This window comes from Rutidosis leptorrhynchoides, unplaced genomic scaffold, assembly GCF_046630445.1.
Source record: "Rutidosis leptorrhynchoides isolate AG116_Rl617_1_P2 unplaced genomic scaffold, CSIRO_AGI_Rlap_v1 contig143, whole genome shotgun sequence".
Taxonomy (NCBI): Eukaryota; Viridiplantae; Streptophyta; class Magnoliopsida; order Asterales; family Asteraceae; genus Rutidosis; species Rutidosis leptorrhynchoides.
This window is the reverse complement of record NW_027266396.1, coordinates 66,362-94,030: the sequence shown is the minus strand read 5'-3', so window position 1 is coordinate 94,030 and position 27,669 is coordinate 66,362. Positions and strand designations below refer to the sequence as shown.

At 33.6% G+C, this 27,669-nt stretch overlaps 1 protein-coding gene and 2 pseudogenes across 1 annotated transcript; 2 read left to right on the top strand and 1 right to left on the bottom strand.

Annotated features, from left to right (window-relative positions):
* Positions 1-63: 63 nt before the first annotated feature.
* Positions 64-1,249, top strand: LOC139881346 (cyclin-dependent kinase B2-2-like; the record flags this gene model as incomplete). Its single annotated transcript, XM_071865833.1, has 6 exons — positions 64-205; positions 303-476; positions 569-662; positions 763-832; positions 917-1,061; positions 1,157-1,249. Coding segments are annotated over 6 exons (718 nt in total), but the record flags the coding sequence as incomplete, so codon positions are not given.
* A 447-nt stretch (positions 1,250-1,696) lies between these two features.
* Positions 1,697-3,985, bottom strand: LOC139881341 (protein PIN-LIKES 3-like; annotated as a pseudogene).
* A 6,100-nt stretch (positions 3,986-10,085) lies between these two features.
* Positions 10,086-27,376, top strand: LOC139881345 (F-box/kelch-repeat protein SKIP11-like; annotated as a pseudogene).
* Positions 27,377-27,669: the final 293 nt, after the last annotated feature.

The following is a 27,669-nucleotide window of genomic DNA, read 5'->3' as shown; positions in this document are numbered from 1 at the left end:
TGGTACTTGCATTATGCGGTCTTGGTTTAATTTTTAATATTGTATAATTCTATCAATCTTCAGATTGATGGATGTCAAACAAGGACATAATAAAGAAGGAAAGACAGTACTGTACCTGGTGTTTGAGTACATGGATACTGATCTAAAGAAATATCTTCGAAGCTTTCGCCAAACCGGGGGGGACATTCCTGAAAATATTGTGAAGGTAATTTACAAACAGAGAACTATCATCATTCTTGCATGATTCTTGATTATTATTAGCACATTAGCCTCATTGCTCGATTTGTGTGTTATCACTGCAGAGTTTGATGTTCCAACTTTGCAAAGGTGTTGCATTCTGCCATAGTCATGGAATTTTGCACAGGGACCTTAAGCCTCACAACTTGTTGATGGACCGAAAGACAATGATGCTTAAGATAGCTGACCTTGGACTTGCTAGAGCATTCACTGTTCCAATGAAGAAATTCACTCATGAGGTGACACTAACATTCAATTTTTCCTTTGTGTAGGAAGGATTATTTTCATTAGTTCCTTTATTTATTTATTTGAATTTTTTTTTTGTATCCAGATATTGACGTTGTGGTACAGGGCTCCTGAAGTCCTCCTAGGAGGAACCCATTACTCAACGGCAGTAGATATGTGGTCTGTCGGCTGTATTTTCGGTAATTATCGTTCTTCTTCCCTGTTTAGCTTTGAAATAGTACTTAAGTTTTTAAACTGCTGACTTAACTGATTGGTTTTCATTTTAAATCTTAACTTTAGCTGAACTTGTCACCACTCAAGCTCTGTTTCCCGGTGATTCTGAACTTCAACAACTCCTGCATATTTTCAGGTATTTTATTCTCACCAATGTTCCACGTTCCAACTTTTGTTCTTTGGTAAATCCTGATTTTAGTCGTTCATTTGGAATAAACAGGCTGCTTGGGACTCCAAATGAAGAGGTGTGGCCTGGAGTGAGCAGTTATAAGGACTGGCATGAGTACCCTCAGTGGAACCCTCGAAGCATCAAAGCTGCTATTCCTAGCAGTCACTTGGACGATAATGGCTTGGATTTGCTTCGGGTAATTTTTGAAATTTGATGGCTTTTCACATCTCTATTTTATTTTGTTTTTCATCATAATTAAGAACTGAAGAGTTTGTTACTATTAATTCGCAGCAAATGCTGATCTATGACCCTGCAAAACGTATTTCGGCAAAGAAAGCCATGGAGCACCCTTACTTTGATGACCTGGAGAAGGATAAACTCTGAAGAAGTTCTTAGAGAAATTCTATTTGCTTTCCTCAAGCATATTATTACTAGTCATGTCGTGTTGTTTGATTTTTATCGTATCGTACGAGTTCTAGCAGTTTTAATTTCTCAATGACAATGGTTTTCTGCAAAATCAAAGTAAGGCAGTTTTATCAGACAGATGGTTGTAGCAGTATGAATTTCTTAATGACGACGATTACTTAATTTCCAATTGCTAAATTTGAGTACTCAGATTTCATTTTAATAAATTTGCAAGAAGAAATTGACCGTCTTTCATTTTCAGCACCACTCACTGACTGAATTCATTCTCACTTTCTCAGCACAACAGCATCTTTAAATTTTCTCCATTATTCACGGTGATAAATCTCAAGATTTTGAATATTCTCTCGTCTTGAAGTTGTCTCTCCCGATATGTTGATTCAAAAACATTGCACACATTCTTCTACACTAAGACACGAGCCACATGAAGAAAGTTGACCAAAGAGTTAGTGAGATAGAAGCCAATGAATAAGTCCACAACATGATAACAGAACATTCACTTTCTCCTGCTCCGAATAGTTGAGTAATGGTACCTGCACAAGAGAGTAAAATCGTGTGAAAAAGAAACCATATACTATGGTCGAAAAGAGTAATTATATATAGTATTATGGTCGAAAATGGATGTTACCTATGTTCATAGCCGGTGGAACTGCATATTGCAGCAGAAGAATAAACTGATACAAAGGATCACCATGCGAAAAACCATAACGGAGACCCATTTTTATGATAAGAATTCCACACAGAGGGAGGGCAACGTATCGGACAAAGACAATCCCAATATAATAGACTTATTCATTCCCGGCCCTCGCAAACCTGTTGGAAAACACCACCATCAGTTGCATTACCAGCCACAACTTTTCTTTAACAAGCTGGATTATAACAAGCTCTAATACCTACCTTTTAGAAGGTTTCCTCCGATTATGTGTCAGAGCTGGGATGGCTCCATCTCTACAGGCAGGAAAGAAAGACGAGAAACTTAGCTGGTGGTGTAAAAAATACGTACACAGTAATGGAGAAGAGATATAGAGATTTAAGTACCCCAACAACAATGCAGAGTCTTGAATCACTCGCAAAGGAGCAGTATCACCAATCAAAATCTTTCGGATTTGAAGGTATAAGTCCGATTACAAAACCAGCTATCTGCGTAAGAGATGACAAATAAACCAACTAAGCAAAGGCTAAATTTAACCATGATCATGAAATTAGATCATGCGTCAACTTATCCATACATAGTCTTGTGGCAGAGAACAAAATAAAAGAAGCACAAGACAAAGATAACCTAAACAAAAGGACACTGTCATCGATCCAGGGACAAACACTTGCCGAACATTAACATGAAAGGAAGTTAGAGACAAGTTGGAACGCTGTCATTAGTTGAAGGGGAAAATAACTTTTTGAGGTTTGCATTTTCTACCAGCTTCTTAAGCTTGCTACATTTACCTTCAACTGCTTCCTGTTATCCAAAAGATATATAAGAATAATTAGCCTCAAAGAGTCAGGAGGAGTTTTCATGTAGTAGTTAAAGAAATGAGTTATGATCAACCTCTGCTTTATTCTCAGACCTAGTACAGGGCAATGCATAACGATCCTCAGACGATTCCTTGGAAGAAAGTAGCGGTTCTCTGCAACTTTCCAAGCTTGATGGAGATGATTTGTCTATTGCTTCGGTTTTTGTTTTCAATTCGTCGGATTCACTACTCCTTGAAGATACCCGCACGATATTATACACATAAGACCACAAAAATATGGCTCTGGTCTGCATATAAAAAAATAAAAATAAATAAGCAACATAAATTCATGCCAATCGAGTTCAAATGCAAGTCTTAATTAGTGGGTGGCCTATCGTACCGCCATTGAAAGTGATGAATATGCCATTCCATAAGAGTGACAAGTTTCTGGAGATCCAAAAGGGCTGCCTCTTTGTTTACAATCTGCTGGTATTATGACGAGAAAAATGTTCCCCAAATTTACTGTTATTACATTCATCGAACTCGGTTTAGATCATACACTCGGTTAAGGAGGAAAAAAAAGTTTGAAATCGATGGAGAAGTATTACCAGCAGCACAGCAACCCAGAATGAGACCTCGAAGTTTCGGGGAGGTCTTGAAATGAGGATGACCACCCATCCAAGTAATGAACCTATTACAAATGTGAAGAGAATATTGAATGGCATGAACCACCTACATATTCAATTCAACCAAGAATTAATATTGATAATTATCTCAGATATTTAATCATTACTAGTAATTGATTGAATGTATCCTAATTACTTGATAGCCAATCATGCATGAGACTTACAATTTGGAGAAGCTTTCGTAAGTAACAGTTCCAGCAAGGTTGGATGAAACAAGAGCTGGATTGAAGACATAAAATACAACCTAACAAGAAAAATCCACCATTACAAAACTATTGAGTGCTCATCAAGTAAAAAAAAATGACAATCTTTATATTCATAAATGTAGATTTTTGCATCTTGACAAATGGGTTATATGCATGAATTATGATTGGTAATGAAAAAAACCAAACAAGGAATGATGAATTGAATGGAGAGATGAGAATTACATTATTGATATGCTTCCTGGCTTCTTCTCCAAGGATATTGACTGTATCAAGAGCAAGATAAGAGCCAAGTGCAGTTATGAGAAGAACCCTTAACACTGGAATCGAGGAGGCGATGAAGAGATCCAGAAGCCCCATCTTAGGAAAATTGATTCGTCGAAATGATAGACGATTAAAGAAGGCCCTTTTCTCCTCTGTATATTAATTAGATTATCTTCCAGTTCCTGCAGCTACTACCAATACCATGTATAGTATATGTATGAGAGAAATATACAGGACAGATGGTGGCATGTCATGTGAGAAAAGTGAGTGAGAAGCTCTTAATAAAAATATGATTCATTTCATGGCATCCATCACCATTTAAGAAAGAAGGCTGTATTTTCCTTAATGTAAAAAGTAAATTTTGGTTGGGAAAGAATTATTAATGCAGACGTCTCCCAAAACAAAATGGGAGATGATTTTTGAACTCACCTCCACTCATCGAATTCATTAAGGAAAAAAATTGTTAGAACCGCAAGCGATTTATCGCTAAACAAACCGTTTATATTTGTCTGATAAATTCGATGGTCTGATATCGAAACAAAACATGGATTGAATCATGGACGACAGACAAGACAAGATAACAATAACAATTGGGTTTGATTTCCTACCAAAACCAAAAAACATGATAAATGTTGGATTGGAGCTACCAGTCAAATCAATCCATTACATCCAACAACCTCAAATTTTTTATTTCACCTTTAGAAGTCTCTGTTTCAAGTAATTCTTCCTTTAAAAACTTATTTCTATTCCGCTGCTCAAGGCTTTTCTTCTTGTCTTCAATGATCGATCATGATCTTTTTTTGAGGTGCACTATACTTATCGTTATATTTAACATTTTAATTTATATTTAAATATATTATTAATTTCATTTTTAATTAATTATTGTTTCGTTTTTAATTAATTATCGTATTTTTTTATGTAATTTATATATAAAAAAACCCCTAATTAAAGTAAGGAGTATATATTTTTAATGCTATGTAGGTAAAATATAGGAAAGAATAAGTAGACACGTAAAGAAAGCTTAGTGCCGTTTTTTACTTGAGTTGCCATTGTCGAACAAAGCTTCCCATCCAATCAAATTGATTAAAAGTCTATTGTCAAACAACATCAGGGGTGGGTCCCTTGATTGAATCCAAGCACAGAGACTGACTAGTTACTCGTTCTTGTTCGTCTCTGCGTAATCTAATTTTGTCTTCTTGCTTAATTTACAGATGCACGTTCACATCACTTTTAAGAATATCCTACTTGCAGACAACATAATAATGGCGCCCGTTCAATATTACCTTTAACAAGTAAATAAAATCTATAAATAAATTTTAATCAATAAATTATTTAAATTTATATAAAATATTAATTTAAAAAGCGAAGAAAGTAAAAAATTTATAATATTAAAATTATAATGTCCTCAATACACACTATTCAATATCAACCTCACCAACAAACCAACTTGGGCATCGTCAAACCAACACAGGACATGACTTATTCATTAACCTCTGGATGTTCCACATGTTGGCTCGAAAGCCAGAAAGACAAATTGTTAAAAGTAAAATTTTGGAAAAGAGCTCATTGTATGAAAAATACTTTATGAAATCATGTAAGAGCATCATGTATTGTTGGATAGAGCGTCTACTCTGTATTGATTAGGTATAAATTAGCATTCTAGCCTATGTTACTAGGGGAGGCACTATTTAGAATTATAAAATAAATTTATTATTTTTATTTTCTAAGAATCTATTCCAAACTATCATCAACTTAAACGTTAAATTTTGTTTCGTCCGAAGATAAGACGAACCTAAACCTAAGAAAAGTGAGGAGCACGCTGATCTACTTCGAGTCTTGAGAGCTGTTGATTGGGAGGAGTCCGAATGCTGGGATGACTGGTCGAGTTCTAGTGCAGACTAGAGGACACATGGTCTCGAGGACGATATTTAAACGTCTATGGTCTAGGATCTGACCTGCAAGGCTCGTCCAAGACCCGGAAATCTTGGATGTATCACCCTGTGGAACGGGTCCACGTATGGATGAGTGATTCGCCATTCTAGAAATAGAAAGAGCATATGAACCACTGTTGTCCAAAGGTCACTTGAGAGAGTTCATTTATGAGAAAACTATATTTTATATCCCTCTTAGATCATTATGCCAACAAATATACCCTTCCTAAATCAAATCGAAGAATTATACCCCTCTTAGGTGATTCCGTTAAACAATTATACCCCTCCACCGTTAAAAATTGCCACATGGAAGCAATTCCCGTTAAACCATTTTACGTGGCACCTTGTACCAATCTAAACATGCCACGTGGCCCGTGATATGGAAAAAATTTTCCACGTGTCACATAAAATGCCACATGATCAATAGATCATGAAAAATTGGTTCGGTCTAATCTAAAAACGAATCGGTCCGGTCCAGACAAACCGGACCGGTTAATTAATTTAATTTTTATAAATTTATTATTTTAAAAATAAAAGTTATAATTATTTTTTTATTATTAAATATTTATAAATATTTATTATGAATTAATTATTATTAAAAAATAGTTAGTAATTTAAGAAAAAACATGCATTAATACTACCCGATCTAGAAATACATGTGTGTTTTTTTCTATGTACTTATTATAAGATGCATCTATTTTTAGACGAAAGTACAAGTTGAACCTCTTTAAATTAATCATGTCGGGATTGTTAAAATTTATTAATCAATCGAGGTTATTAATTTATCGAAATAAGATTACCTTTAAAATCGTAATTTGGGAGAGAAAAAATTATTAATTTAGTGAGGTTATTAATTTATCGGGTATTATATTATCGATGTTCGACTGTAGTAGTAATTTTAAAAATATTGCTAATAAATATACAACTTTTTATAAAAATAAAATAAAATAAAATAATTTAGTAATTTAATATTAATTATTTTAATCATTAGTAATAAATTAATTTACTAATTTCTAAATATTTTTTATTTTTAGTAATTTTAAAATAAACATGCTTTTTTAAACAAAAAATAATTACTTTATAAAAAAAATTATAATTTTATTTATAAAAAATTATAATTATATAAATTTAAAATTTAAATTTATTAAATATTTATAATTTATAAAATAAAGAAATTTAAAATTTTAATTAAATTTCAATTTTTAACATAATTAATTTATAAAATTAAATTAATTAACCGGTCTGGTTCGAATATGGACCGAACCGAACCGATTTTCCATGTATGTTGATCATGTGGCATTTTTTGCGACACATGGCGATTTTTTTCCATATCACAGGCCACGTGGCATGTTAAGATTGATCCAAGGTGCCATGTAAAATGGTTTAACAGAAATTGGTGTTGTGGCAATTTTTTAATGGTGGAGGGGTATAATTGTTTCACGGAATCATCTAAGAGGGGTATAAAATGTAGTTTTCCCATTCATTTATTGAGGGATTTATATAGGCAAGGTTTTAGACTCGTAAAGACCTACATGCCCCCGAGTATGAATGTCTGTCAAACACCGATCGGTTTTCTCTCTCAGGCTCCCATAGGCCGTTCGAGCGTCGAGAGGCACGATGATGGTAACAAGACCCGACTCAAGCATGCTCTGTTTGAATGGTCTAGAGAGTCGCTGTATGCGTGCCCGAGCGAGACACGAATCCCGACACATTTCTTGAAATTTGTCCCGCATCAAATTTAAAAGTCACTACAGTAGTATTAAAAAAAAATTGAACGACATTATTGTTGGAAGAGGTTGTTTTGTGGAACCTGCATTATAACAGCTAGTGGAGAGTTTATCTTGCTTTGAAAAGAAGAAATCTCAAAGGAAGAAGAAGAAAGGAAGCTTGCAGCTGAAGAAAAGCAAGACTTCAATGGAAAAAGCTGTGAAAGAAGGGATCAAAGCATTTATGGGAGTTCTCCTAAGTGAGCTGAAGTAATCTAAGCAAGAAAGAATCAAGACTGGATGGTTTAAGAGCAATACAGAAGAGATCAAAGAAGATGGAGTAGTTTTGTCTATTGAGGACGAAACAAAACACTGGAAAAAAGTTGAGGACCTTGGTGTAGCTATAAGAAAAGTCAAGGATGCTGCTGGAGTTTTTAGAACTGTTGAAGCTGGAAATGCAATTGAGATTCCACCGGCCGGAGTTCCGATTTGCCAAGGTCATGGCATAGCTGGAAATGATCGTGACAACATCAGGAACAATAACATTATGTTTAATTGCTTCGCAAATCAGCCGATTGAAAAGCCCCTATTTGCCTAGGGTTTCAGGTTACTGTTCTATTGTCCAAAATTTCTCTTTCTTTCGAATAATTAGGGTTAGCTTATCTTTCGCTATTCTTGATGGATTTTGATGATTCAAATGACCATAAAGGATCGACTTGATGCTCTGAGTCTGATTACGAAGTCAATTTTAGCTATTATATAGTAAGGAATAAATTTTTTGCTCGATTAGCTGAATGTTCATCAATGGCGGCTAGAAAATTGGGGCTTTTTTACTGTTACCTGTTTTTTATGAGGCTTTTGATTTAGAAAGCACAAATTGATGTTTAGGAAGATGTTTGATTCAAGTTCAGATGCAGCTGCAGTGAAGTTTCCATTCCAACTTTTTATATTTTAACTTGAAAGATAGAAATATATTGTGATGAAGTGGAGAATAAGTAAAAACTCGACCATTTTTTAGCATTTTGGCAGTTTGTGCAATGTGGCCCCAAAAGTGCTTTTTCTTACTTTTTCATTTCCTACATGTAATTTTCATTTTAAAGCCTTTTAATTCAACTTATGACATCTAGGTTAGTGAGAGATCACTATATAAGGTCTCTAACTTTACCTTTCCATTTTTATGAGCTTTAGTTGAAATTAAAACAGATTTGAAATAGCATTTCCATTAAAGTTCATCACTTTGTTTTTCTAGTTTTTTAAATAGCCTTTACTGTTGCATTGGTTTTTGAGAGTTACCTTAGTATTAAATCAGAACCAAATTAGTTTTAGGATCCAAACACAATAGATACCAATACTAAGCCTCAGTTTTTGATTCAAACTCTGCACAAGTTCGATTATCATCATCTCAGTCTCAAGTTTCTGGTTTTTGTTAATTTGTTTTGATTTGATTTCTCTGTGTTTGATCTATGTGCTTGTAATCTCTCCTGGTTGGGATTACAAGTTCAACAACAATTATTAATATACTATTAATGGTTAATGAGTATTTCTTATTCTCAATGTTTTTTTAATAATAAATGAGAGACGGTATTATTGATGATGGAACTAAAAAGTTACAAAGTGGCCAAGCTAATTTACCTCCGCTAATTGATAATCTCAGTTTAGTTTATTTTTGAAGAAGAAGAGAACAGTGTAGCACCAAACATGCCAAAATTTAGTGTAGAAGAAAAGAAGATGAATGGTTAAATTTTGGTAGATTTTTTTTGAAAAATTTCGTTTGTTTTTTGTTTTATAAAATATTGATGCTTTAAATTAAGGGGGAGCATGAAGCTTCAATCCCTCAACGAAGGAGGAGCTGTTGGGAGTTCGTTTCGCGATTGAAGCCATTGAAGAAGCAAAAATCGTACTAAAAAAAACTGAAGGACTAAAGATGCAAAAATGAAATTCGTCATGGTCTAAAAGATAAAAGTTCAGAAGAAGCTGCTAGAAGGTGAAGATGGACGACCGAAAATGAAGGAGTAGTGCCCAAGAAAATTAGATGATCAAGATTTAAAGAGCAACCATAATTTTAATTTAAATGAAATAGGGTTTTTCTCATTAGTTGCTTTTTAATTCTAAAAAGGTGCATGTCTACTAGTCTACAGCCTATATAACACTCCTTGTAACCCATATTTTCATCAGATGCAATGGAAAAAAAAACCAACTGCCTTTTGTTTGCAAAAATGTAGATCCAAAGCTTTCTTTTCGTTTTTTTAATGTTCTTCAAATAAATTGTAGTTTTAGTTAACTTTTATATTTAGTTGTTTTCTTTCAATATTTTGTTTCTAGAGCATCATCAAAATCATAGTCGTTCATCTCCATTCTTTTAAGATTGAGTTTCGGGTTCTTTCATAACCAAGGACCAAACTGATCATTTCAATAGTTTAGGGACCAAACTATCGTTTTTGTTTCTAAGGTGTGTGACCTAGAGCTTCGGCAGCCTCTTCGTGGGTTCCGTTGTGTCCTAGTACACCTTCTTTCAGTGGTATCTAGAGCTTTGGGTTTTCGATCTTAAGAAAGAAGAAGATGGCTTTAGTTGCACAATTTGCAGGTATGGATAGTAATAGCAGCAGAATAGAGAAGTTTAGATGGGAGGATTTTGATATGTGATCTATTATAGCTAGGGATAATCTGGAGGTTGCTGGCTGTTTTGGAGTAGTAGAGAATGGTGTGAGTGAGCTGCCATTAGGGGTAGAGCCAACTGAGGCACAAATGAAAAGGAGACAAGATGATTTAGAAAAGGATAGGAGAGCAGAAATTTGGCTTAGGAGTGTGATTGATATGAGTGTGTTGAGAAAGGTTATAGGCTGTAAATCTGCTAAGGAGATTTGAGATACACTTAAGTTAGAATATGAGAGAACTATTCTGAGTAGGAGGATAAGAGCAAAGAAAGTTGAGAAAATATTTGATGATTATAGGATGAGGGATGAAGAGACTGTTGGTAGAGGTAGGACTAGACTGATGGAAATTTAACAGCAAATGAGGTTCTATAACATAGCAAATGAGGTCCTAAAAATTGGTAATACCTATTTGAATGGTTGAATATATAATATTATTATATACAGACCCATATCATTGTATCAGGCAACCCTAATTTAAACCATATATGTTTTGTTGTGGTCTAATCTGATTGTATATTCAATTTGCGATTATATAATTATCAAAATTTGGAATGTTTTTAATTAGCATCACTCTTAAGGCTTTTATCTTTATTTTGTTAGAGAGTTTAAAAATGATTTCCACATTCTATTTTACATAGCTATTTTACGTATATAGTCTATTTGAGGTATTAATAATTCCATTTTCATTTGATTTTTAATGTTGTCATGCAGAAAGGAATGGCAGGGACATCAAAGGATAAGACAGTCTTGAATGAGCATTCAAAGGTAGATGGTCCGGACTTTAAGAGTAAGACACATATGGAAGAAAATCATGATGATTGTTTGTGGATTGATCATAAAAAATTACTGTCGGCTAACCATCAGGTTCAACGAGATCATAATAACGATCAACCGATAGATGGGTCACCAGGAAACGATGATTCAACACTCCTCATTGACATACTTGGCATAGACTTGTTGGTTGAATGCCTCCTTAGATGCTCGAGGTCTTATTATGGAAATGTTGCTATGATGAATCGAGGCTTTCATCAAGTTATTCGGAGTGGCTATCTCTATGGATTGAGGCGCCAGAAATTAATAGTTAAGCACTGGGTTTACTTCAAGTGTAAACTCCAAGAATGGGAAGTCTGTGATCCTATCTACCGCAGGTAAACCCTAACTTAATTTAATTTAATCTTTCTTAAAAAAATAACTATTAAATTTATTAAACCGAATCTTAGTCAATGTCATGCACATTAATACATCTAGTATAGTTCATCTATATTTTCCAGTTTTCACTTGTCTTCATGATTTAATTAATATCCATAGTATAATACAGGTTTATGAAGATTCCAAAAATGATAACAAGTGAATGCTTCACTTGCTCGGATAAGGAATCACTGGCAGTTGGCACTCAACTGCTAGTATTCGGTAGGGATGTTTTTACATCGACTATATATAAGTACAGTCTATTGACAAACAGTTGGTCAACCAGCATGAAGTTGAACTCGGACAGGTGTCTGTTCGCATCGGCTAGTCAAGGGGTGATAGCTATTATTGCTGGTGGGTGCGATCCTAGTACAGGGGGTGTACTCAATTCTACGGAGCTTTACAACTCCGAGACCAACACATTTGAGTATATTCCGAGCATGATGTACTCAAGAAAGATGTGTTCAGGCATATTTATGGATGGGAAGTTCTACGTCCTTGGCGAAATTGGGCTTAACCCTTCGGTACAGATCACTTGTGGAGAAGAGTATGATCCGGAGATAAAAAAATGGCGTGAGATACCTAATATGTACCCAAATGACAGGCCTGAAGACGCATCATCGGATAAGGCACCTCCTCTAGTGGCTATTGTAAGAAACCAACTCTACTCAGTTGACTACATCCTTAATGTAATAAGGAAATATGATAAAGAGAACAACTCCTGGAAGGTGCTTGGCGGTTTGCCTGAACGCATTATTTCAATGCATTGTTGGGGCATAACTTTTAAGGCTTGTGGGGATTGATTATTTTTCATATAAGGGCCTAGGAATATTGGGAGGGAATAATTGAGATTAATTTCTGGATTCCTACTGATGACGGCCATGTAGAATGGGAGTTACTGACAAGAATACCTTCACATTTCAATTTTGTACTGTGATGGATGTACCTTTGGTATCGGATGCAGAAATCATGCTTTCATTTTCTACTTAGGGTTTTTTCCTTTGGGTTGAGCCAAATTAGGCATGTCTTTAGTTGGATATTAATTGTTAATTTCTATTTATTAAAGTGGACCAATTGCCAACTATTATTTGATGTTAATTTTCTGATCAATAGATATTGTAGTTGATGAAAAAAAAAAATTCCCTTAGATAATTAATGGAAATTTGTACGTTGTGCCCTTCTTAGACTATTATGCCAACGAAAATACTCTTCCTGTTTTGAATCGAAGTACAATACCTCTCTTAGTTGATTATGTTAAACGATAATACCCTATGCCGTTAAAAATGGCGTGGTAGCACCATTTTGCATTAAACCATTTTACTTGGCATATCGAACCACTCTTAACATGACTTGTATCATATGACGTGGAAATTTTTGCCAGATGTCACTAACAATACCACCTCATTAGACATGTGAAAAAGTGAAGTAATTATTCGCACCAAGAAATTGGTAATCCCTAGTCGGGTAGTTGAATATATAAAATATTTATGCACATACTCATAGCATTGTATAATCGACCCTAATTTAAACAAAGAGTTGTTTTGATGTGGTCTTATGTTATTGTATATTCAATTTGGGATTATATAATTATCAAATTCATAATGTTCTTGGTATCACTCTTAAGGCTCTTATCTTTATTTCTAAGAGATTTGAAATGCATGCCACATTTTTTTTATATGGATCTTTTATATATAAAGTCTATTTGAGAAATAATTATCTTATTTGATTTTGGTTTTGATTTTTAATGTAGTCATGCAGAAAGAAATGGCAGGGACATCCAAGGAAATGACCGTATTTAAAATTTGATAGCCCTAACTCTTTTCGATTAAGTTACCTAATGTGACAACTCAACGAGATACAACTCAAACTTAATCTAACAATCACTTATATATTTTGTTTATCGAAGTGATTGATTAGATGTACAAATGATCTACTTAAGAATAATCTAAATACAGTTAAGATGATCCTATTCTTAAGCTAGATACTAAATAGCTGCAGATAATAAACCAGTACTAACTCAAATTGATTATAGTTAACAACTTGAATATAGTTCTAAGAATAATAACTGTTAAGTAGTAGTACGGTATGAACTAACACAGTTTATAACTAATAATCTAAAGATAACTCAGAGTATAGTAAACTGTGAAAGATAAATAAGTACTTGGTCAGTAGCAACTGGATTAGTACCTACAATCAGTTTACAACTTACAGATAAACTAAGTGCAATAAACGGTAAAGAGATAGTTTAGTAGGAACTGAACCAGATCTTACAAAGCTTCGCCTGCGCTCTTGATGATGTATCATAGTCCGATAAACTGATGAAACTAAAGTCCTTCTTCTGGATGACGATGGTGATCGTGACTTAGCGTGATAAGATGATGGACTAGCTCAGTCAAACTGATATTGAACTAGTGACGTCTAGACTGATTCAGTTTAGCAGTTATTGAGCCAGTTACTTCTCTTCTAGTCTGATTCAGTTGAGTTGATATTGAACCAGAGTCTTTAGATCTGACTCAGTTAAGATATGTCAGCAACGGCTATGAATATGGAGATCTATAGATTTGGTGATCTAAAGATTTGTTTGTGCGATGAACTGTTTATATCAAAGGTCTCTTTAAGATAAATGTGTTTGTGCTTGAGACTTTATGAATGAATCAGTTATAACTATTGGAGTTAAACTTATTGGATAGTTAAACTTATTGGACCTACTGATGGAAGTGTAATAAGTCTCTATAAGACTGGTGGTGAGCTTCAGAGACTTATAAATAAATCAAACAATCGATATTAAATAGTTTGCGTTGGTTTGATTCAAACGATAAATGTAACACCTCAAGGAGTAGCTACTCGAGCAGTTGTTATTAATGGCGGATACATAAACAATCTTGAGTTGAATATTGATTCAATCATTATTGCAAAAACGTGATTTGATGGATAGAACAGCTCTCACTTAGAATAGTTCGAACTGTTGGAGCATATAAACGTTGTAATATTTTGACACAAAATAGATTAAACAACTTTAAAGGATAAAAAGAGATTGACACGAGAGATTCCAATGCAAAACACTTATGCTTCCTTTATTAAATAAATATATCGTGGTTCAGTGTATTAACTAACACTTACGTCGCGGACGGTTCCGTCTAGTAATAGTTCTTACAATAATGAGAGATTAACCTCCTGAATTACCTAGGAGCTCGTACACTAACCGCACAGCTCGACTAATCCCTGCAATTCGAAAATCTCCTAAGTAAAGCTAGAACCTAGGCAAACCCAACATATTCTAGGACTCTACCTCACTTAGCCAACACCGGCTAGTACTCTCGATCATTGTTCCCAACCCTTTAAACCCCTAGATAATATATGACAATAAATAGAGGCACGGGGTGGAGTTAAACTCGAACACACCCTTGAAAATCCTCTCTCAGGTAAGCTGTTTGTGCAAAGAGTCTGATGGAAACTCTTCCTCCTTTTATAGCTGCTCCTTCCCTTGCTTGTTACTCAAATAATTGATCATGAAATTAGACGAGATATGATCTTCTGATATTTTAGTTTCCATATATAAGTACATTCTGTGTATTCGAGATACTTGAGAACCAAGGACCATAACTTTTCTTTTATATGTAATGATCTAGTTTCCTTTTTCACTTCATACCTTTAATCACTTTGATCTTCCTATAACCGTGCCTTGGAGATAATGTCTTCAATTTCCAGCCCTTGATCTTGCCACTTTATCAATCCTGATTGTCTATTTATTTTGATCTTGTCCGTTAAACACTCCAGCTTGACAATCCTTGTGATGATTCTTATACGATCTTTTATCCTCTGTTTGCATTATTATTTTTATCACAAAATACTAATATATTAACATAACATAATGTCTTTTTTAAGTATCCTCTATTTTATTCTTAAATATCCTTAGGTCAAAAAGTGAAAACCCAAACACCTCGATATAGCATGCATTCACAGTCTTGAATGAGCATTCAAAGATAGATGGTCGGACTATAAGAGTAAGATGTATATGAAAGAAAATCATGATGATTGTTTGGAGAATGAGCATGAAAATTATGGTTGGCTAACATTGATCAGATTTAACAAGTTCATAATAACTGACAACCAGCTGATGAGTCATCTAGAAACGTTGATTCAACACCCCTCATTGACAATCTTGGCTTAGACTTCTCAGTCGAATGCTTTCTTAGATGCTCGAGTCCTCATTATGTAAATTCCGCTATGCTAAATCAAGGCTTTCGTCAAGTTATTCTGAGTTGATATCTCTATGGTTGAGGCGCCATAAATTAATAGTTGATGGATTTACTTCAATAGTAACCTTCAGGAATAGGAAGGCTATGATGCTATCTGTCGTAGGTAAAGCCTAACTTAACTTAATTTAATCATTTTTCAAAAAACAAATGACTATTAAAATTATCAAACCAAATCTTAACTAAAGTCAAACACATTAATACGTCTAGTGTAGTTCATCTACGTTTTAGAGTTTTGAGTTGTCTTCATGAATTTATTTATATTCATAATTTAATATAGGTTTATAAAGCTTTCAAAAATGGAAACAAGTGAATGTTTTACGTGCTTGGATAAGGAATCACGGCCGTTGGCACTCAACTGCTAGTATTCGGTAGGATGTTTACACACCTTCCATATATAAATATTGTCTATTGACAAACAGTTAGTCAACCGGCATGAAGATGAACTCGAACATGTGTCTGTTCGAATCAGCTAGTCAAGGGTTGAAGATTCACACATATTAGTTATCATGTATTGTATGGGAAATACTTAAGGAAGTGATGCAAGGGCATCATGTATTGTTAAATAGAGCACCTACTTTGCATTGATTAGGTATACAAGCATTCTAGCCTATTTTAGCGGATGAGGCGCTATTAAGGATTATATACTTAAGATAAGAATATGAGGTCGAATTGAAATTAAATGTCATGGAAGGGTGTAATCTTATAAACTAATGTGTCATTTAGGAAAGTAAATTTGCATATATCTTGTTGTGTAAATGCAACAACCACTATTAGATCCTGTGTGCGGTATTTTATTGTTCTCTTTAATAACAACATACATTAATTTGTTAGTATTTTATGTTTTAGACAACACATTTCAACTTTAAGGCCATGATTTATGAGTATCGTTTAACAAGCGTGCAATTGGAAAAAAAATTCATATACATAATATCCAAATATCACTGAATTTATAACCATATAGGTGAGGATATGAATGTTGACGCACCAAAATTATGGTCCATCATTTCATAGAATGAAGTTGTACTTTCATTCGTAAACATTACTAACCTAACCATACAAATTTTGTAGTTTTTCTCAAATTGTGAAGATATACTCATTTATATTACACCAATTTAATGATGATATTGTAAGAAAAAGGTAACCAAATGACTGATAAAAAACTGTATCATAACAAAAAAATTAGAAAACTATTCTATTGAGCCTTGATAAATCTCAACCTTAATTACATGTTGTATTGTTTTTTACTACTAGTTATTCGCTGGTTACTAACTCATTAAAAGCTTATGTTTTCAAATCGAAGATGGTAGCAAATGGCAGGCAAGTTGTCAAATTCTACCCAAAAATAATGTTCTCACATTTCACCTACAGGTCCCTAGTATATAATATATGCAAGTAAAAGTTGAGATGTCAATTAACATATTATGAAAATATTGACGATGTGAATATTGTTAAATAGCTCCTTAAACAATGCACATTGAGAAATAGGCTCAAATTTGACAAGCTATGGGCATAATAGTAAATTCATTGATTATAGGTAGTCCACAATTCTATGGATGTTTTATTTTGTTACTCTCTAAGTACAAAGGGTAGTGAAGTAATTCCACTATGCAGCCTTACTAGATAAGTCAAGCTCACTACATATTTAAATTCTTTTTCCAGCACATGTTTAAACCCTAGCCACAATATTCATATAAGCTCATCCATAGAGAAAGAAATTAGATTTTAAGATACAAGGTCATAGACTTTCGTAGGACTACCACAAGTCATATTTACGATCACATGTCTACCCTTTCTTTCAAACTTTGACAATAAAAAGTTTCTTTGACAAAACATAATTAAAATTGAAAATTTATTAGCATGAGAACAAGTCAAGGAAAATTTAACTTGTAGGCAAGAAAAATCCATAACGCCATGCAGATAGAAGAGAACTGAAGATGTGTTGAAAGACAAAAAAGAAGCTCGTAGTGTTTTCAACATGTGCACAAACAAACCCCCAGATTTTACGCTTTACTCTAAGAACTAGATTTGGAGTCTACACATGTGATGGTCGACCAAGTACTCCTAATGAAGGCGAAGTACACGATCACAAGACCTGAAAAGCAACAAAGACAGAAAAACTACAAGAAACAGAACCAAAATCTTGTAACTGGAAAGATGATAGTCATATTTATACTGGATATGATTTTAATCTGAGGCTTAATATCGGTATCTATAGTGTTTTGATCCTAGAAACTAGATTAGGTCCGATTTTAGTACTAAGTTTATCTTCAAATACCAATGCAACCAAAATAAAAAGGCCTTTTAAACTAAAAAAGAAAATATGATGAACTCAGAATTTTGTGCTAATCTGCAATATTTATTCATAAGCTCGTACAAAACAAGAAAGGAAAGCTAGAGACTTTTTATAGTGATCTCTAACTAACCTAGACGTTATAAGTTCGAATTACAGAATTTTTGAAAAATAAGAGAGTATTCTAAAAAGCAAAAAGCAAGAACTAAACCACTAGTGGTTTTACAATACTAATTTGCACTACAAGACAAAATGAACACAAAACAACTCGTTTTTTATTGCTCTCCACTTCTCCATAGTTTTTTTTAATGATGAGATGAACTGGTAAAATTGTGAAATGAGAATGATTTACTACTATAGCTGCAACTGGATTTTTGCAGAAAATCATCAAAGTATTTGAAAGGTGACTTGAAGGTTGACCTTTTGATCGAGCTTCAAAACCGGCAAACCACTCTTGCAAAAGGCTTCACTATACTAAAAATGATGTGTTGAAACAAAAACAACTTCATTTCCTTATTTAAAACTTGAACTGGTATGAAAAATACAGAAAAGTAGACTAAATAGCCATCTTGAGCTTCAAAACCATTTATGTGAACTCTCATCTCCAAGTCTTCATACAAACATCTTCCCAATGCATAATGTGAACTTTCTAGATCAAAAGCCCCATCAAAAACCACTCATAGTGAAAAACCCCAATTCTCAGCAGCTATTAATGAACATTCATCCTAATCGAGCAGGCATTTTATTCCTTACTATATGTTTGCTAAAATTGACTTCATAATCAGACTCAGAGCATCAAGTCGACTCTAAATGTCCTTTTGAATAATCAAAATCCATCAACAATAGCTATAGATAGCTAAACCTTAGTTATTCAGAGGAAAGAGAAAAGCTAAGCAATGAAGCAGTAACCTGGAACCCTAGACGATTTGGGGCTTTTCTCCAGGATGAATTGTAGACCAATTAGTCAATATGTCATTGAAGTCGACGTTGTCTTGAGTCTGATTGAATAGCTCTGGTGGTCCGCTGATGTGTTCTCTGCCAGACATAATCTCAATTGCATTTCTGGTGTGACGGGTTTCAGTAATTACAGCAGCATCCCTGACTTTTCTTGCATAGACACCAAGATCCTCCACCTTTTTCCAGTGTGTATTTTTATCCTCGACAGACAAATAGCTCTTATCACTTTCAATCTTGCCTGCATCAATCTTATCCAACCCAATCTTGGTTTCTTCCATCTTAGAATCATCCAGGCTGCTCAGAAAAGCTTTGACAAATGCACTAACCCCAATTTTGATAGCATTATCCATTTGAGACTTGGTTTTCTTCAACTGCAAGTTTCTGCACATTCTCTTCTTCTTGACTTTCTTTTCTTTCTCACAGACCAATCTCTCAATCATGTCTTGAAATGCAGATTCCAGGAAACAAGCCACTCTAACAACATGCACCTTCATTTGTATTTATATATCAAGTCATACATACACTCAAAGCAATACATTTAAAGTACTGAGTTATTCAGTTTGAATCCAGAGAGCAAACATTCACATTTAGGTTTTTGTCAAAACGTGAAAATTCAAAAGGCCATATCTGAAGGCGACAACATCAATTAGCACAACAAAGGTTATTTCTTCTTTATTTTTCAATCTCTCTATTTTTTTAAAAGAATTGATAGGTTTATATTTTGTGTTTATCTTTTTTTTTCTGCCAAACAAAAAACTATCATAATTGATTGCTTTTTTATTTCTAGTGTGTAATTTTAATTATTTCTCTTATAGCTAGGCAAAGGAGATTATAGATTTTATCTCTTATTGGGTTACTGAGACGCCCGCTCCCGACCTTATTTGCGAGGATCGAGATTGGTGCACCGTTGGTACCTGTACATGACGTGGACCTGGCATAATAAGTGGAAGTGGACCCTTACTTTCGCTGAGTGAGAGTTATTATAAAAACATTATGTTTTCATATACTGAATAAATCTGGAATGAATTACTAAACTGATATCTGTAAAACCAAATTGAAATCATGGAATTATGATATGTTTATTCAAACATGTTTATGAATAAATCATAAAATAATTTATGATGATTAGCTGATATGTTAATAGAATTTATATTTTATAAATAATATAATTTACGTGCTATATAACAATGCTAGAATATAATTTTATGAATATATATTTTATGTGTTGTATAATCATGCTGGAATATATATATTTTATGAATATATATATTTTATGAATATATATATTTTACGTGTTGTATAATCATGCTGGAATATATATTTTATGAATATATATTTTACGTGCTGTATAATCTTGATGGAATATATATATTTTATGAATATATATATTTTACGTACTGTATAATCATGCTGGAATATATATATTTTACGTGATGTATAATAATTCTGATATAGCTGTATAATACAGGAAACACTACTATAGTGGTCAGACTACTATAGTGTCTCCTGCCTACCATGTGGTACAAAGTACATACCGATAACCATAACTAGACATGAGGCCAATATCTAATGACGGCATACCATCTGCACAGACCTAAACTAAGGGGTCAGTTGGTTGGACCTAGTACTACTGAATATAAAACATGTGTAACTGGGATTTCTTATATAATTTATATATAATATTATTCTGTAATTATATATGTAGTATCTGGATAACTGAATATTAAACTATATAGCTTATCTAAAACTATAAATATAATCATGATTAAAATCTTAGTTTATTTTTGAAGGTCTCCAGGCCATCTACGGCTACATAATTTTTAAAGTAACTATGCCATACCATGGAAATCGTAAAATCATAAATCACGGATAAATGATATGTATGGCATAGTGGTCTGAAATCATGAAACCTAATATGTACTGATAACATATTGTAATGAGATTATAATAAAACTCACAGTCTTTGAAGTTCTTATATTCGTGTACGTCCTCCATAGAGTAACTCGTGTGATTCTGCCTGAAATCGATACTAACGTTAATAACTATCGAATTCTACATGATAAAGTCATTTGTATACTTTATAAGGTTTGACCCTTGTTCGCTGTTATATAGTACGTTATGTCTCAATTTGCGTGAATTATCGATCTAATGACATCGATAATTTGATAACCGTAATTCTAAACTAATGACGTCGAAATAAAATACTAAATATGATTCCGTACGTCCTACTTGTTAAATCTACTTGCATAATTAAGCTAATAATTATGAATTTTAAATTAATGATTTATCAATTTAACTCATAAGTAAAAAATTAGATTTCTCTAGCATTCTAATTAATTATAAAGATAATTTAATTATCTATTTATCTTGGAAATATTTATTTCTACTGATAATATTTTTAAAACTTTCTAAACTCCAATTAATCAATAAAACAATTTATTCCCTTTATTTACGATTAGATTATCCAATTAATCTAATTAGTCACAAGTTGGTTATTAATTAATCTCTCATGAAAACATTCATTTTAAATAAATAAATATTTTTTAAATTTTTCAAAACATGAAATTTAATTCAAACATAATTATTCTGGTTTTATCTAATTCAATTTTATAAGGAATTAATTTACTTAAACCAAAAATAAACATATAGTTATCAACTAAATAATTCTAATATTTGATTATTAAAACCAAGAATTATTTTAACCAAATTTTTACATAATCAGGTTCAAAAATAATTAATAAATTACTGTTAAAATTTTATAGATTCAGAACAACTCTATAAGGTTATATTAGGTTTGGAAGATTAAAATCAAATTTAGGTTTTCCATTTAGGTTTGGGAGACTAATTCTGCACTGAACCGAATTAATTTGGTTTGAACCGATGGTTATAACGTTAAATGGGAATTTTATCCTTGGACCATTTTCTGACGTGTTAGTAAGTTTGTGATTACTTTAAAATTGAGGGGCAAAATAGTCATTTAAACATGAAATCATATTATAAGAATCAGACCGAACCGTTTCAGTTAAGTCTTCTTCTTCCTCGGGTAAAACGCGATTCTCTCTCTCCTCCGCCGCGATACGCTCTGCTTCAACACGCCGTCACCGTTTCCAGCAACGATCCGACCCAAACCACCTACCTATCGACTCCTCTTGACGTCGTGAACGTGAAAATGAGGTTAGTTTTTCCTGACATGACTTAGTTATCTCTTAATGTGATCTTAGGGATTCGGTTCGATTTTACAAAAGTTCAAATCAAGCCCTAATCTTCTAATATGTTACTCTATTGATAATAAGGAGTAATTTAACGTAAGGAATTTTGTGTTTTGGTGCAAGAATCGATCAGAATTTACCTCGAAAGACTCGATCAGGAGGTTCTCGTGGCGGCGTTAGCTCAGAAAATTATAAATGTATTTCATTTTAAAAAAAGGTAGACATTTTAATACAGTTTGGATTGAAGGTGAACGGAGGTAGTACGACCGGAAATGAAATTTCCGGTCTTAAAATGTTAATGGCGTAATTAAGAGAAACCGTAAACCGGAATCTTCAATTACGGGTGAAGCTAAAACCGGTTACAAAGTTTCCGGTCTAAGACTATAACCGGGTATAACGTTTTCGGTCAAAAACTAAAACCGTATACATGGTTTCCGGTCCAAGCATCTGTCTTCATGCATGTATTGGTAACTGCGCCAAAGAGTTAGTTTTGTGCGTGGAAATTATAGCTTCCATGACAGGCATGCCACATGCTCATACGCTGCAAAAGTTTATACGTGCCATATTGCATCAAAGAAGAATTTTTGTTGATATACATTTGTCTGTTTCTATATAAACTCCATTATTACTAAAGATTGATATATTATGTACTTCTTTTGGCCAGGACTAGAGCAAAACCATACACCGAAGCTGAGATCAAGGTATTTCCCTTAACCGATATGAGTTATATCCCTCAGTTCTATTGAGATATTTTACTCTGTATTCATCCCCTGACTGTTTTTTCTCCTCCCGAGTTGGAAAAATCCAATGAGTTGAGCATGATATTCGGTCCAGTGTTAAAACGGGTATAACGTTTCCGGTCCAAGGATAACCGGACACAACGTTTCCGGTCAAGTGTTAAAACGGAAATCACGTTTCCGGTTTTAAACCTTAATTAATCTCCCCACACAAGATTAGTAAACCCGAAAACTTCGTTTCCGGGAAGCATCCAATATGTTCACCTTCCTCCGCTACAGTGCACAAAAGTACTGTACCCTGTGGTGGTGGTCGTCGTCATGGGAAACCTCTGGAAGTCGAACTCGGTTGACTCGAGTGAACTCGCTCACTGACTCGGTGGCAACTCAGTGGCCAAACGACGTCTCATCGGACAATTGATTCCAGTTCCGTGCTCCTCGTCGTCTCCTCTACAATATACTGTAGTTTTGCGCAATTCTGGTAAATTTCGATTTTGGATAGTGTGTTAATCAACTGATTCGATTAGATTTTTCGTGTACTATAGCTTGTAATGGCTTGAACTAGAAATGGCTTACCGTTATCATGTATTCCGAACTGAATTGGATGAATGAAATTGGTGATTGAATTCTCTCCGTGGATCGTTTATATCGTGAAAATATTTTGAGTCTTTGTTGTTGAGAAAAAAATTAATCACGGAGGGAGTTATAAGCTTAAGTGAAGAAGTGTCGGTAGGATGAAACAATAATAGTGGAATGCAATAATGGCCAAGAAAATTTTATGAGTAGAATAGGTTTATGGTAGAGTAGTATAGATAGAGTAGAAAAATGAGTGTCGGTAATGATTTAATAAATCATTTGTTCCGTCACGAACACATGTATTTTTATCTGTTATTTCGGATCCAATACCCGATATTCGACGTAGGAAATAAATAATCAAAATTATATACTGATGATCGAAAAATAATTCGCTAGAGACTTTAGATCTCGAACTGCTACGTGACATAATTAATTGTTAACTTGATTTAATAAAAATTTCCGACTTGATTAAAATACGGAATGCAATATGCGTCGATTACCTTACGAATCGAATAGATATGGCTTAAATCGTGGCATTATCTACGTGTCACTATCGTTGGCACGCATAACAACATTCGAATAAATCGGATCGTGACTACACGTCGCTAGTAATGACGAAATTTTCAAAGTCTTAAAATCGGATCGTTACAGTTAGCGTTTCGACTGACATTGTTTGTGGCCTCAGAAACAACTTCAAATTATAGAGGTAAACATTTGATTTAGTGTAAAAATTTGGGAGTGGACCAGAACTTAATTTGGCCGTTTTGATAAAATAAAAAAGAAGTTTCTTTCATGGTTATTGAAATTTGATGGTGATAGAAGGGATTTCATTAGTAGACGTGGTTAAAAGTGGATTTTTACATATTTATTGTTTACTCGTGGTTCATAAACTATATATCATGTGTTTAGGGGTTGTTAGGTGCATTATGATGACGAAAGCGAGGTGCTCATAGTCAAATTAAGATTAGATATGTACACAACCCCGATGATGACAAAAATTACAGTGACTATAATTATACACAATTCAGCCTCCATAAATTAATCTACTCTTAAAATTAAAGTTTAAGTAATTATTCCGCACCTAAAATGGTTGAATTTATAATATAATTATGTACAGACCCATAGCATTGTATCATGCAACCCTAATTTAAACCATATATGTTTTGATGTGGTCTAATGTGATTGTATATTCAATTTGGGATTATATAATTATCAAATTCGAAATGTTTTTAATTAGCATCACTCTTAAGGCTTTTATCTTATTTTGTTAGAGAGTTAAAAATGTATGTCATATTCTATTTTACATAGCTATTTCACGTATATAGTCTATTTGAGATATTAATAATTCCATTTTCATTTGATTTTTAATGTTGTCATGCAAAAAGAAATGGCAGGGACATCCAAGGATAAGACAGTCTTGAATGAGCATTCAAAGGTAGATGGTCCGGACTTTAAGAGTAAGACACATATGGAAGAAAATCATGATGACTGTTTGGGGATTGATCATAAAAAATTACTGTCGGCTAACCATCAGGTTCAACCAGATCATAATAACGAACAATCGACAGATGAGTCACCAGGAAATGTTGAATCAACACCCCTCATTGACATACTTGGCATAGACTTGTTAGTTGAATGCCTCCTTAGATGCTCGAGGTCTTATTATGAAAATGTTGCTATGCTGAATCGAGGCTTTCATCAAATTATTCGGAGTGGCTATCTCTATGGGTTGAGGTGCCAGAAATTAATAGTTGAGCACTAGGTTTACTTCTAGTGTAACCTTCAGGAATGGGAAGTCTATGATCCTATCTGTCACAGGTAAACCCTAACTTAATTTAATTGAATCTTTCTCAAAAAAGAATACTATTAAATTTATTAAACCGAATATTAATCAAAGTCACGCTCATGCTTTTCAAAAAAGAAAGTCATTCTCATTAATACATCTAGTATAGTTCATCTAAATTTTCGAGTTTTCAATTGTCTTCATGATTTAATTAATATCCATAGTATAATACAGGTTTATGAAGCTTCCGAAAATGATAACAAATGAATGCTTCACATGCTCGGATAAGGAATCGCTGGCAGTTGGCACTCAACTGCTAGTATTCGGTAGGGATGTTTTTACACCGGCCATAGATAAGTACAATCTATTGACAAATAGTTAGTCAACCGGCATGAAGTTGAACTCAGACAGGTGAGATACCCAATATGTACCCAAATGATAGGCCTGAAGATGCATCATCAGATAAGGCATCTCCTCTAGTGGTTGTTGTAATAAACCAACTCTACTCAGTTGACTACATCATTAATGTAATAAAGAAATATGACAAAGAGAACATTATTTCAATGCGTGGTTGGGGCATACCTTTTAAGACTTGTGGGGATTGATTAGTTGCTATAAGAGGGCCTAGGAATATTGGCGGGGGAATAATTGAGATTAATTCCTGGATCCCGACTGATGACGGCCATGTAGAATGGGAGTTAATGGCAAGAATGCCTTCACATTTCAATTTTGTGTATAATTGTGTTGTGATGGGGTGTTAATGGGATGCCCCTTTGGTATCGGGTGCCGAAATCATGCTTTCATTGCTACTTAGCGTTTTTTTTTGGTTGAGTCAAATTAGGCACGTCTTTAGTTGGATATGAATTGTTAATTTCTATTTATTAAAGTGGACCAATTGCCAAATATTATTTGATGTTAATTTTCTGATCAATAGATATTATAGTTGATGAAAAAACAAATTTGCCTTAGATAATTAATGGAAAACTGTACGTTGTGCCCTTCTTAGACTATTATGCCTACGAAAATACCCTTCTTGTTTTGAATCGAAATAAAATACCTCTCTTAGTTGATTATGTTAAACGATAATACGCTCTGCCGTTAAAAATGCCGTGGTGGCACCATTTTCCCTTAAACCATTTCACATGGCATATTGAACCAATCTTAACATGACATGTATCATGATGTGGAAAAAAATTTCACGTGTCACTAATAATGCCACCTCATTAGACATGTGAAAAGACCGGTTTGGTCCGGTTTAAAAGTCCAAAAAACCTGATCGGCGGCCAAAAAACCTGACAGGCGGCCAAAAAACCAGACCTGCGGCCAAACGCATAAATTAATATTACTTCCGTTTCACAATAGTTGATGTTTTTTGTTTTAATGGCATGTGTAATTAATCAAGTGCATGAAGGGTATTTTTATAAAAAAAAAGTTTCTCAAACTTTCCTAAATTGAGCAAAACATAATGTATAGTTTATGAAATATTTTCATTATAAAAAATACCTCTATTATATCTAATAATTACTCATGCCATTAAAATCTAAAACATCAACTATTATGAAAGAATATCTATTTAACATTTTAATACTCTCTCTATTTTTAATGAAGTGTTGCTTTTTCTATAAAATTTACATAGAAAAAGATAGTTAATCGGAGACGAAGGTAGTATGTAAATAAAGATGAGCTATATGAACATAAAAATATTCTAGGTTTTACCATAGAAGAAACAAATACATAAACATTCTTTCTAGGCAGAGCCATTACATTTTTGTTTGGGGTCTCGAGCGACACCACTTCTAATAATTAAGGACTATACTGAAGCTTTAGTACACATAAAGTCTAAGAACATACTGAAGCTTTAATACACAAAAAGTCTAAAAACAGGTGCCTGATTAAAAAATTGAACTAAGGGCTATTAACAAACTTTTACTCCTTCCTTCCTAATTAATTTAGGTTTTCTATTCAGAAATTGAAAGAAACGGAAGAAAGAGGTGTAAGTAAAAAACGAAAATTAATTAGGGACGGAGGTTGGCTTCAATTTTTTCTTGATGTTAAATGGACATCCACGTGGATGGCGGTTGCTAGTGTTAGAGCTTGTGCCGGCCTTCGGTTCATGCTTTTGGGTAGTGGTCATCATAATCTTTGTCATCCTCTAGTGGTTGATGAGAAGGTTGTTGGGGTAAATTATAAATGTAAATAAAAAATTAAAACGTAGATTATATAATGTAAATATTGTTATATGTGGACTATTATATTTTTTTCGGGAACAACACCACCGGAAAATAAGATAATTAATGACATTAATTAAAAACACTATTTCATCTATTGACAAAAGTATTTTCAAGTTTTTATAAAAAAATAAAATAGTCCTTATATTATGAATTATGTTTTACGCGACCAACTAAACGATTTAAAACAAAAAATACTAATAATCAAAGGCATGATAGAAATTTATGAAGACAATATACAACATTTTCAAGAACTAATAAGAGC